General features: G+C 32.0%; 1 protein-coding gene across 4 annotated transcripts in view; it reads left to right on the forward strand.

The window, feature by feature from the left end:
* Window positions 1-14013, forward strand: part of Brinp3 (BMP/retinoic acid inducible neural specific 3) — a 425930-nt gene that overhangs the window by 268621 nt on the left and 143296 nt on the right. For all 4 annotated transcript variants that reach the window (XM_074047228.1, XM_074047229.1, XM_074047227.1 and 1 more), the window contains one exon: window positions 5974-6210. In XM_074047228.1, the coding sequence (XP_073903329.1) occupies window positions 5974-6210 (237 nt within the window). The remainder of the gene's footprint in view (window positions 1-5973; window positions 6211-14013) is intronic.

The raw sequence follows: 14013 nt of genomic DNA on the forward strand, positions 1-14013 counted from the left end.
TTATCAAAATATTTATATTTGCTTTTTTCCATTATAAATATTGATTTTATGATAATGATAATTCTCTATTTTCTGCTAGTACCATATTTTGGTAGATAATTAAATATAGGATTTTATTTTATAATAACATTAAGAAGTATATGTTATACCCCAAAGGGATATGGTTATGAATATTTCCACATTCTTTAAGACAAGAAAATGTAATGAACTGGTTCTGAAAAATTTTTATGATGACATTTATAGTCTAAAATAAGATTGATCCAAGAGGCAATTTTGAGTTATTTTTCTCTAGTATGACTTTCAGAATTTTGTAAGTTAGAGCTATATTCACTTTCTTTAATTTTACATAAAAATTTTAAAAATTTTTAGAAATTCCACAAGTATTCTCAACTTTTCATTGTTGAAAAATGTAACCTCATGCCATTTATTTTGAATTATACAGAAAGGTACAGAAAAAATTACATATTTAATGCTACAAAACTTATTGTTAATTTGTAATTTACAGTTATTGAAGTATTTTCTCTAACTTAAGTAGAAATGCACTATGTAAACATTACTTGTAATTCTCTACTGCTTATTCATTTTTAAATGTGTGAGTTAACTTTCCATTAGAATATTAACTTTCTTTGTGAAATACAATGCAGGTTTAGATCAATTTGCTTAGTATTTTAATGGTTTATCATAAAAATTATTTATTAAAATATATTGAGTCTTAGCTTCTGTGAATCATTATAGAGTTCCAAAATAATTTTATTATATGAAAGCAAAACTTCAGTTTCCTTTCTTGAAAATAATTAACTAAAGAAATGAAGAAACTTGCAGTTCTTTCACAGTTGTGTACTCACTAGACTGAATTTTTACTGTTGTGATTTTATTTGTACATCTGATTTTTTTTGAAAAGAAACTTTCCAAAATCACCATAGAAAATTGATTTCAAGACTCTCCATGTTCTACTCACTCTGTCTTAAATTCAGTCTCTACTTAGAATCCAAATATCAGGTTGATTCATCTTTTCAGGCTCACTTTTAGTAGTAGCCCTTCACTTTATAAAAGAATGCAAACTATTCACCATTTCTGGATCAATACTATCATCATGCAAGTTATTTTAAAGGAAAACCTATGATATACCATTGCATATAGCTATTGAAAAAAATTTAGTATCTCCCGTGAATCTTTTATCTGTGTCTTTCATGGCAAGCTATGAAAGTGGCTCAGTGGATGGGTATATACAGATACTGAAGACAGATGCAGATAGAAATATTTCTATTTGTTTTGGGTGCATGCTGTTTTTAGACCGAAGGTGAAGCTTCAGAATTAAAATGGAATCATTTAGAATTTTGGACTTCAGATATATTAATGAGAGGACTCTAAAATTATGATAGTTTTTCTGTAAAGGCCATTTTCTAAACCTCTACTTTTATTGACAAAAAGGAATTGCTACTAAAGTAGAATTATATTGAACCAAAGAAACAAACAAAAAAAAAAGCACCAGCAATTAATGAATGCAACAGCATTAGGCAATAAATTCAGAACAAAATTTCATGACTTAACTACCTATATAAAGAAATTGCTAACTCTTCTGCCAAAAACAATTATCAATGATATTCAATTATCAATTCTGACTAAAAATGAATGAAATCTGATATTTTCTGGCAGTGACAAAGCTGAATGTATGTGCTTAATGGACCTTGCAATCTGACAGATAATGTTCAAAAAGTAAAAAAGCAATTTCTACTACTCCAAATTATTTATGAAAACATAGTTAAGATGCATGGTAAAAAAAATCATCATATGGAAGTATTGGAAAAGATACAGTACAATTAATGATAATTCTTGTCTTCAACAGCTTATGGGTATCACATATCAATAAAGGTGGCTCTAAGTGAGAGGATAACCAGAGAATTAAAAATCATTTGCGTTTTGATAGGAACTTCCTGGTAAAATTTTTTAAAATCTAATTTGATAAAATTGATTTTAGTAAAATTTGAAAAAGCAACATGACTGAGTTATGAATAATTTCTAGGACAGTTGTTCATAATACAGTAATTCAACAATACTGTCATATCAATGGACAATTTTCATTCAGATGATTAAATATGTTTAATGATTGGTAGTTGCTTTATAGGATATTCTTGCTTATAACAGTAACCGAATGACACTGTTTCATAAGAGTATTTTTCTATTCATTTACTGCATCATATTTATTGGAAAACATCTTTCTAGCCCTTGCATATATAAAATTGAGAAGTAGAAAATAATTTATTTTGAACTAAGCATCATCAAGCAAAAATCAAAATAAATATTAACAAAAGTCCTATCCACTCATTGAAGTCATGTGTTCTCAATAAACTAAATATATTAATTCTTATAGTTATTAATTTTATTAATTCTTATAATTATCAATTTTAAGACAAATATAATTCCATATAATTATGTATTATTAGTTAATGCCATTATAATTTGTACAGAAAGATTTCTATTAACTTTATATTCATTTTCAGAAATTTATAATATTTTTAAATACACAATATATATTTCTTATGGGAAACATACATGCATATATACATTCAATTACTTATTTTTCTTGCAGAGAAGTATATGACTGAGATTAAATAAAAATTGTTTATAAATATAAATATATTTTATTTGAATACAAACACTTAGATAGTGTGATGAAATTATGCCTTCAAAGAGGGAATGTATATATGTATGGGTGCTAACATACATGTACACATGTACCACTCACCTAAATCTATGTGCATGTGTGTGTACATGCTATATTTACATGTATTATTGTTGTTCATATCCTGCTTTTGAAAGCTACATTAGCTGTCAAATCACCAGGATTAGAGTCTACTTGATATCTATATATGTATATGTAGGATATAATATTTTTATTTTAAGCTACATGTATTTATAATGTAACAGAAATTAACTACTGTGGGCCTACTTAGCATAGGAGGAAAGTTTTATAGGTGAGTTTATCATATCCAGGGAATATTTACATTTTTGAGACTCTTTCGTTGTACGTGAACACAACAGCATTCAGATTGCAGTGATCTGGCCATTCTTGCTCACCTGCTTGTCCTGCTAAAGCTTTTGCCTAAGTGAGGCAAATTACTTCCAAACTTCCTTGATGTCCCTCATCAATTTTATAAAATTCCGGCTTATTTACCAGATATTACTTCTTTCCTTTCTCCTCCTTCATTCTGGCTTTGCAATTAAATATATTTTACAACATTCCATCATGATCTATAAATCTTTTATGCTGTTTTCTGTATTTTATATGTTTTTGCCTTTTTATTGTTTTTTTGCAGAAAAATAAAACATACATATATATATTTTTCAGTTTACTAATTATCTCCTCAGCTATGTTTAGTCTGCTGTTAAATTCACAGACTTTTTTATCCCAACTTAACTATTTTTACTTACAAAATATCCAATTGGTTATTATGTAGAATTTTCTGAGATTTGCTAAAATTATCTATTTAGTTATTTAATTATATGTGATTGGAGTTAAAGTATAATTCTTTTCTGACAACCTCTAAATTCATCCTTTTCTTTATGAGCTCTTTCTATTGTATTGTATCATTTTTGTGCATTAAATTATTTTTGGTTGAGATGGGTCCTCACTATCTTTTTGCCCAGGATGGCCTTGACCTGAAATTTTTCTGATCTCTGCTTCACAACAAGCTGGGATTACAGAAGTAAGCATTCAGCCTTATTTCTGTACATTTAGAAAATTTTCTCTTAGGCAAAACCCAGAATCTTGTCTGCCAAAACAATCCAACTTATCTCTCTAGGTATCAGTTATTATGTTCATGGTATGATTAGAGAAGAACAAAAGTAACTAGTTTGTTCCTAAACCTATTCCCACCAAATCTTTATTTTTAATGTGACTTTTTAGAATGTGAATTTTCTTCTTTTAGTAGCGTGTGTAGATATACACGTGTGTATGTGTGATATCAGAAATCCTTGTCTGAAACTGAACCTCATTTTTGCCAGCAATCATACTCCTCTTACTTACTTCTCTAGCCATCTTTATTTCTACAAAAGTACTGTCGTTTTTATAAATTGAAAATTGTAATGCAATAAATTATCTTATTAGTTTGTTAATGTTACATTAATTCTGTACATTTCTTCTGTAAAATTAACGGTGAAATAGATCCACAGTTTATGTGGCTCATACACTATGACAGCTACTGAAGATGTTTTTTTAATGTGCTGATTCCCAAGGCCCATTTTTTAGCACAGATTTACTCAGAGTGATTTTAGCACTTAAAGAAAAATTTTCAAAACAAGTCCCTAGCTATTTATGAAGTGTACAGTAATTTGTTGACCCATAGGACTAGACATTTACATATATTTCTTACTTTATGATTTGGTGCCTCTAAGTCATTTGACCCTTTCACAGTCATTGTAGCAACTAAAGGATTGCTCAGTACATTTTGATCCTTCTTCTCCTTTCAACCTAAGTCACCTTTTATCTTCATTTCCTTAGTTTAGAACTTTTAATCTGTCAATTTTTTAATCTTCTTTATATCATCTACTTTCAAGAAGTATTACTCAGCATATTCTATATGCTTACAACTCATTTAAATCCACATGAATTAGTTACATACAGTTCCCTTCATATAAGAATTCCTGTGACATGGCTCCAATTTATTTTCCTAAGGAACTTATTCACTACAGTCTTATAGCCCCTGCCTGTGCATTGAAAAAAAAAAAACACTACTAACTGCTACGTGCAAAAGTCTCACTACCCATTTGCGAGTGATGCTTTTAATGAATTATTATTGGGTATGAACAACTTATCCCTCAATGTGTCAAATAATGTTCAAGTCCTTTTTTTTTTTTTTTTTGGGTGAAATGTTTTCTTCCTCTTCTGAAGCTGACATCACTGCTTAGCCAATTCATTATATCCTGTGAACTACATGTACTCCACCCTATTCTAATAGTTATTAAGTAGCTTCTATGATGTCATTACACAATTATATCTTTAATTTTCTTAAATATACTGTCAATACTTTTAAGGTGTGTTGTATGCCAGCAATATTCTTAGTAGCAATTTCCTTCCAAGTGGCAAGTGCTAAAAAATACCTTTTATTTGATGTGAAGTAAAAATTTTTGTTATGAATGAAATATAATTGTTAAAAACTCCAATTTCGTGGTAATTAACAATTTGGGTTTGGTTCATTTTTCACTTAGTTTTGTATTTATTTTTTCCCTTTTAACTTATTTTCATAGTTAGCCTTTTTACTCTTTCCATTCCACTAAGAAATGCTGAAATCGACACTATATTTTTCTTGAAATAGAATAAGTATAAAACCCAAAATATTAACTTTGTAGCTTTTCCCACTTTCGAAAGTTTTCTAAAGAGGTGGTGACTTTATCAAAGTTGCATCTAGACAAGTAATGGGCTGTGTCACTCAGGCTACCTTTCCTCGAGCCCAGGAGGAAATGAACCGTGGAGTGAGGAAGCTGCCCACTGCTGTCAGGCTGGGGACTCCTCCTGACCAAGAGCACCATGATGCCTTGGTGTCCTAGACACATCTTACCAGCAGCCTTCTTTATCATTCTTTTACCGCTGCCCAAGATAGCATGATACCTGTGTTGATGTGAGGTAATACTCTGAAAGAAAAAGAGAGAACTGAAAACCATTTGACATCAAGTTTTGGAAAACAGTTTTGGCAAGGATGTGCTTCAAAATTATAAGACAGGCATTATGCATAGCATGTAAGAATAGCCAAATATTTTGATTAATTGCATCAAAGATCCAGTCAAATAAATATAAAAAATTGTTTAGTCTAACGTATTATTATCCTCTATCACTTCTAAGATCCCATAGTCATAGCCAGCACATGTTGAAAAAATTATAAATATTTTTTTTACTGGTTCTACTTAATGTCATGAGTACATATTTTTCTTTTGTCTTTAACAAAGTAAATTTAATTGCTTTGCTTTTCCTTCCAGGGCTTCAAGTGCTCCTTCCAGACTATCTTCAGGAGCGTTTTGTGCAAGCAGCTTTGAGCTATATTGCTTGCAATTCAGAGGGAGAGTTTATCTGCAAGGATAATGACTGCTGGTGTCACTGTGGTCCCAAATTTCCAGAATGCAACTGCCCCTCCATGGACATTCAAGCCATGGAAGAGAATCTTCTTCGAATAACTGGAACATGGAAAGCCTACAACAGTGACTTCGAGGAATCAGGTAAGAAATGTGTTTTACTACAACACTTTCAATCTTTGACCAAAAACTATGTTGAAAAGACTATCTTACCCTGTTGAAAGTCTGTTCCATAATTTTAGGATTTTATGTTTTATTACTCTTTCAAATGGCTATTTATATTGCTTTCATTACTGGTTATTCAGTGTTTGACTTGAAAACATACTTTGTGTTTTTGTGTCTTATTTGTGTGGTTGATACTGGAGTCTAGCCTGCTCTTGAATTGATGTGTTTGTCATTAGTTAAAGGAAATTTTCAACTTCTCAACCCAAGAGGTCATCATCTGAGACCTCTCATGACTGTCAGGTCAATTCTAGTGACCCTTGAGATTCACTTGTAAGGCAAGATTTACATACAATTTGTTCGACATACTCTTTTTTTTTTTATTCATATGTGCATACAATGTTTGGGTCATTTCTCCCCCCTCCCCCCACCCCCTACCTTACCCCCCTCCACCCTCTCCCTCTCTCCCCCATCCCTACACTACCCAGCAGAAACTATTTTGCCCTTATCTCTAATTTTGATGAAGAGAGAGTATAAGCAATAATAAGAAGGAACAAGGGTTTTTGCTAGTTGGGATAAGGATAGCTATACAGGGAGTTGACTCACATTGATTTCCTGTGCATGTGTGTTACCTTCTAGGTTAATTCTTCCTGATCTAACCTTTTCTCTAGTTCCTGATCCCCTTCTTCTATTGGCCTCAGTTGCTTTAAAGTATCTGCTTTAGTTTCTCTGCATTGAGGCCATCAAATGCTATCTGGTTTTTCAGGTGTCTTACCTATCCTCATACCTCCCTTGTGTGCTCTTGCTTTATCATGTGATCAAAGTCCAATCCCCTTGTTGTGTTTGCCCTTGATCTAATGTCCACATATGAGGGAGAACATACGATTTTTGGTCTTTTGGGCCAGGCTAACCTCACTCAGAATGATGTTCTCCTATTCCATCCATTTACCAGCGAATGATAACATTTCGTTCTTCATGGCTGCATAAAATTGAATTGTGTATAGATACCACATTTTTTTAATCCATTCGTCAGTAGTGGGGCATCTTGGCTGTTTCCATAACTTGGCTATTGTGAATAGTGCCGCAATAAACATGGGTGTGCAGGTACCTCTGGAGTAACCTGTGTCACATTCTTTTGGGTATATCTCCAAGAATGGTATTGCTGGATTATATGGTAAATCAATGTTTAGCTTTTTAAGTAGCCTCCAAATTTTTTTCCAGAGTGGTTGTACTAGTTTACATTCCCACCAGCAGCGTAAGAGGGTTCCTTTTTCCCATGCATCCACACCAACACCTGTTATTAGTGGTGTTGCTAATGATGGCTATTCTAACAGGGGTGAGGTGGAATCTTAGTGTGGTTTTAATTTACATTTCCTTTATTGCTAGAGATGCTGAGCATTTTTTCATGGTTTTTTTTGACCATTTGAATTTCTTCTTTTGAGAAATTTCTGTTTATTTCACTTGCCCATTTCTTTATTGGTTCATTAATTTTGGGAGAATTTAGTTTTTTAAGTTCCCTATATATTCTGGCTATCAGTCCTTTGATGTGTAGCTGGCAAATATTTTCTCCCACTCTGTGGGTGTTCTTTTCAGTTTAGAGACCATTTCTTTTGTTGAGCAGAAGCTTTTTAGTTTTATGAAGTCCCATTTATCTATGCTATTGCTTAGTTGCTGTGCTGCTGGGGTTCCATTGAGAAAGTTCTTACCTATACCTACTAATTCCAGAGTATTTCCTACTGTTTCCTGTATCAACTTTAGAGTTTGGAGTCTGATATTAAGGTCTTTGATCCATTTTGAGTTAATATTGGTATAGGGTGATATACATGGATCTAGTTTCAGTTTTTTGCAGACTGCTAACAAGTTTTTCCAGCAGTTTTTGTTGAAGAGGCTGCTATTTCTCCATCGTATATTTTTCGCACCTTTGTCAAAGACAAGTTGGTTATAGTTGTGTAGCTTCATATCTGGTTCCTCTATTCTGTTCCACTGGTCTTCATGCTGTTTTTATTGCTATTGCTTTGTAATATAGTTTGAAGTCAGGTATCGTGATACCTCCTGCATTGTTCTTTTGACTGAGTATTGCCTTGGCTGTTCGTGGCCTCTTGTTTTTCCATGTAAATTTAACAGTAGATTTTTCAATGCTTTTAATGAATGTCATTGGAATTTTGATGGGAATTGCATTAAAATGTAGATTACTTTTGGGAGTATAGACATTTTTGCTATGTTGATTCTACCAATCCATGAGCATGGGAGATCTCTCCACTTTCTATAGTCTTCATCAATCTCTTTCTTCAGAAGTTTATAGTTTTCCTTGTAGAGGTCTTTCACATCCTTTGTTAGGTTTACACTTAGGTCTTTGATATTTTTTTTTGAGGCTATTGTAAATGGAATTGTTTTCATATAGTCTTTCTCAGTTTGTTGATTATTATTGTATAGAGATGCTAATGATTTTTCTATGATGATTTTATATCCTGCTACCTTGCTATAGCTATGGATGTGTCTAGGAGCTTCTGAGTAGAGTTTTTTGGGTCTTTAAGGTATAGGATCATGTCATCTGCAAATAGGGATATTTTGACAGTTTCTTTACCTATTTGTATTCCTTTTATTCCTTCTTCTTGCCTAATTGCTCTGGCTAGGAATTCCAGTACTATGTTGAATAGGAGTGGAGATAGTGGGCATCCTTGTCTGGTTCCTGATTTTAGAGGGAATGGTTTCAGTTTTTCTCCATTAAGTATAATGCTGGCTGTAGGTTTGTCATATATAGCTTTTATAATGTTGAGGTACTTTCCTTCTATTCCTAGTTTTCTTAGAGCTTTTATCATGAAATGGTGTTGGATCTTGTCAAAGGCTTTTTCTGCATCTATTGAGATGATCAAGTGGTTTTTGTCTTTGCTTCTGTTAATGTGGTTTATTACGTTGATTGATTTTCGTATGTTGAACCACCCCTGCATTCCTGGGATGAAGCCTACTTGGTCGTGGTGAATGAGCTTTTTGATGTATTGTTGAATGCGGTTTGCCATTATTTTATTGAGGATTTTTGCATCAATGTTCATTAAGGAGATTGGCCTGTATTTCTCCTTTTTGGAGGTGTCTTTTCCTGGTTTGGGATAAATGTAATACTTGCTTCATAAAACGTGTTAGGGAGTTTTCCTTCCCTTCCTATTTTGTGGAACAGTTTAGGGAGGGTTGGTATCAGTTCTTCTTTAAAGGTCTGATGGAATTCAGCAGAGTTGACATACTCTTTACATTAGCAAGATCATCAAGGTGGAGTGACCACCTCCCACAAGCTACTTATTTTTATAATCTAATTTAGATAACTTTTGAGTTGCTTATATTTTGGTTTTTATTTTGGAATAAAAACAAAAATGAATAAAATACATTTTGTAAAGCGTTGAACTTTAAAACAATGTAAGGTTAATATATTCCTCAAAATAAGAATCAAAATATTGATAGGATCATATAAAAAACCATGAGAATTATAAAAAATTTTACAATGTGGTGATTATAATTATGGAGAATTGAGTAAAAAGTGTTAGGCATGCCTAATGTTCAAATAAGTAAAGACAATCAACAAATTATAGAATAAGAATGTAAGTAAGTAGATTTGGGAGGAGTTAATAGGTTTAGTTTTTGCAAGATGTATTTTAATCAAAATGGTGCATTAAAAAATTTGAACTCATAGAACCAGTGAGTAGAATAGTGTTTACCATTGTCTGGGAAGGGGAACTGGGGAGAAGGAAGTCTAACTTCTTAAGGTTTTAGTTAGGCAGAAGAAATACATTTTTGAAAGCTATTGCACAGCTTGCTGACTGTAGCTAATAATGTACCACATGTCTAAAGTATTGAGACTAAAATTTGACTATTCTCATCTAAAAATGACAAGTATTGGAAGGTTGGATATTTTAATTAGCTTGATTTAATTACTCCACATTATATATGTGATCATTAACTTCAAATTGCATTCCATATATAATTATAATTTATTATAGTTATAATTATTATAATTATAATTATTTTAAATAATTTAAAATAATTATTAAAATAACAAAGACATACTATAGTAAGGAGCTTGAAGAAAGGCAAGAATAGAAACCTCTAAGGAGAAGGATGAATTGACACTGAGTTTTCTACAAGTACTTTTTCATGGGGCACATTAATCAATCATGGCAGATTTTAAGGCTGAGAATTAACCCCTGGGAAATGTTGCCAATCCCAGGCAGAAAAAAGCAAGAAATTTTTGCCAATACGTTTGGTTACAGTGATATTATTGGAGGCTTAATTGTGTTATGTATATAGCCAGTCTCTTTTTTGACATCTCCCTTAATTTGAATCTAGATGTGGAAGGTGTATCATTAACTAAACTAATAAAACTTCTAATAGTGGAAGTGAATACTGAAGTTACAAATATTCACCAGGTCTGAAACTGAAAATGAAGCAGGAATCAAAGCAAGGTTTATCAAATTCTGATCCTAAGGAGAAGATTTTAAAAATATCAGCTCTGTATAGTGTCTATTGGAAAAGAACTAACTGTTGAGGATGAAAACATTTCTGAAATTCCACAATTCCTTGTAGTGTCTATTGGAAAAGAAATAACTGTTGAGGATGAAGACATTTCTGAAATTCCACAATTCCTTTTATATATGATAGACATTAACCCATTATGAGTGATTTTTGTGAGCAGATAAGACATTTAGATAGGATGCATGAGAAACAAAAAGCAATTGTTGAACATTGGTTCGCTGGGTATGTTTGGATTTACTTGTAGGGTGTCTGTTCTGTTGCATTGGTTTGTGTCTGTTTTTACACTAATACCACTCTGTCTTGATTGTGGTAGATTTCCAGTATGTTTCAAAAGCAATAATTAAAATACCTTCTGCTTAGTTTTTGCTCATTTGCTGTGAATATTTGGGATATATTTTGTGTTCAATAAAATTTTGGGAATTTTTTTCTAGTTTGGGAAAGAATTTCATTAGTATTTTGATAATGATTATATTGAATCTGTAGATTGCTTTGACTACTATGGACAGTTTATCATTTCACCAATAGTTATATTTTTCATTCTCACAGTTTTTGGATAAAATCTTGAGGATTATTTATCTATAAAATCATGTCATCTGCCAACATTGTCAATTTGACTTCCTAATTTCCAATTCAGATGCCCTTTATTGTTTTCCTCAGTAAGGACTTTCATTAGTGGTACACATCCTTGTCTTGTCCTAGACTTTAGGTAGAAAGTCTTCACCTTTTCTCCAAACAGTATGAGGTTAGCATATGTGGCCTTAATTATATTGAGACACATTCTTTCTTTCCATATATAGTTTGATTAGATTTTTATCTTGTAAGAGCACTGAGTTGTATCAAATGCATTTTCTGAATCTATGAAATCATATGGATTTTATCCTCCACTCTACTGATGTCTTATGTCACAAATATGAATTAGTGAAAAGACAGTCTTTTCAAATCTTTTCTTTCATAAGCCAATGGCTTTATTTAAGACAGTTTTTTCAATAGATGATGTTACATGGGATACAAAAGTAGAAGAATCACAGTTCAAGGCCAGCACTGACAAAGTTAGTAGGGTACCATATATGAAAAACAAACCAAAGTCAATAGAACTGGAGTTTTGGGTCAAATGGTAGCATAATTGCACAGCAAATACAAATTCAGCTTTCAATCCCCAGTCCCCCCACTCGAAGAAAAAAAAAAAGAAAGGAAGAATGAAAGAAAGATAGAAACCTTCTGTATAGTGAAGAAATAATCAATTAGTAGAAACATAACTTACAAAATGGAACAAAATATTTGCAAACTACATCTAAAAGGAGATTAATATCCATAATATATGAGGAGGTTAAAAAAATCAAAAACAAAAAACAAAACAAAATCAATGCAAAGTAAAACCAGAATAAAGTATATTCTCACTTTACTAAGAATGGCTATTATCAAAGAGATGAAAATTAATAAGTGTTGTGAAAGATATGAGAAAGACCCCAGTATCACCAAAACAAAAATATGCTAAAATAAATAGCATAGAATTATATACAATTCCAAATATTGTCAGAAATGAACATGAAATAAAGATGTGTTCACACGTACTGGAAGCAAACATGGAAATACAAAACAGAAGAAAGATAAATACTTGGCAAAGTAGGCATGTGAATATACCTACATGAATATCAAATTCACAAAGTAATATCTGTAATGTGATACAGGAATAAAGTAGGAGTTCAATAGATTACCATAATGCAATGAAGGTTGATTAATTCAAAGTAAACCATCCTAAAAATTGCAAATTACTGAAATATGTTAAAATGTGTAATTTGTATTTCATTGAAGTTTCCAAATATATGTTTTTATTCTCTGGAACAAGTACTATAGTACAGAAAATATATTCAGTTAAAATCAAGAAGGAGGAAATCAAATAAAAAGTATTTGATGAGTTCAAAATAAAATACAGGAACCAAGCAGGAAAAATCACGCAGGTCAATAGATAATTATAACATAAAGGGGAAGGATTGATTATCTTTTCAATAAATTGTGATTGGTCAGATATAATCCCACATGAGATATAAAATGAAATGTCTGATTTTGCTTACTATATTAGGTATTCTATTACTTATGTTATTACATAGTAATACTTTAGGACTAGTAGAAATAATAATCATGATACATTTCCTGTTTATTATAGAGATGCATTATATATAAGCACATATATAGTACAGGTTAAAAGGTAGAAAAACATAATATAAAATTCATCCAAAAGAAAAGTGAAACAAATATTAAAGCAAGATACATTAATTGATATATAAATAAATCATGACAATAAAATAGCCCAGTAGAAATATATGAAATGTATTAATTTATATGAAATAAAACAAAAATTTACCACACCTAAATAAGCAAGTTAAACTTTACCCAAGGCTATTATAATACAGAAGAAAAACTTGAAATAGAAGAGAGAGATTGAACTCATCTCCACACACACAAGACAATGCGATTTTAAGTTCAGGAGTGGTCACAAGTAATGTCCCAGAGGACATTAACTGGGGAAGTTGGTCAGTGTGGTTAGGTATCCTTTGCTTGTTAATTGTCTACCATTAACATTTCACTCCTACAACTTCACAGAGTCTGGGAGAGAGGACAGTATCTCCTTCAGTAACTACATTTCAAATGAATGTCCTAGATTCTCAAGAAACCCTTGTCTGGCTTGTAGAAGATTTCTATCTGAAAGGACATAGAAACAATTTCTATGCTGTAAAATAAATTGTCTAAGAAAAGCAAAGTAGAGGGATCTATACACAGGAAGAAACTTGTTCAAAGTTTAGTCAAGCTGAAGGGAATGTTCAAATCCTTTTAGTCACTACTGTATTGGATTTCACAGATATGGATTGATAAAAGAATTTACTAAGACAGGAGCATAAAAGAAAGCAAAGATTTATTAGGATGCCATTAAAGAAAAAAATATGGAGGGTAGCCTAGTAACAAGGGGAAATCTTGTTACTACTGCACAGATTTGACTTTGAGGACAGGCTTTCATAGGGCTTACTTGGGATTTCACTGACTGGTTGTTTATTTCTCATGCGACCTTATTGATTGGTTGTCTCTTCCTTGTATCGTAGTTTGAGTTTTGCACATAGGGGAACACCTAGCAAGCTTGGCTTCCGGACTTCATCTGGTCCATTTGAGGCTTGACTCATTCCTGTTTTCCACCTGTCCTTTGGTATTTTTCTGCCATGTCTTCCTAAAAAGGGTGCCTACTCCACAAATACTACCAAAAAATAGAACAAAAAT

This window comes from Castor canadensis, chromosome 11 (genome assembly GCF_047511655.1).
Source record: "Castor canadensis chromosome 11, mCasCan1.hap1v2, whole genome shotgun sequence".
In the NCBI taxonomy this organism is placed as follows: Eukaryota; Metazoa; Chordata; class Mammalia; order Rodentia; family Castoridae; genus Castor; species Castor canadensis.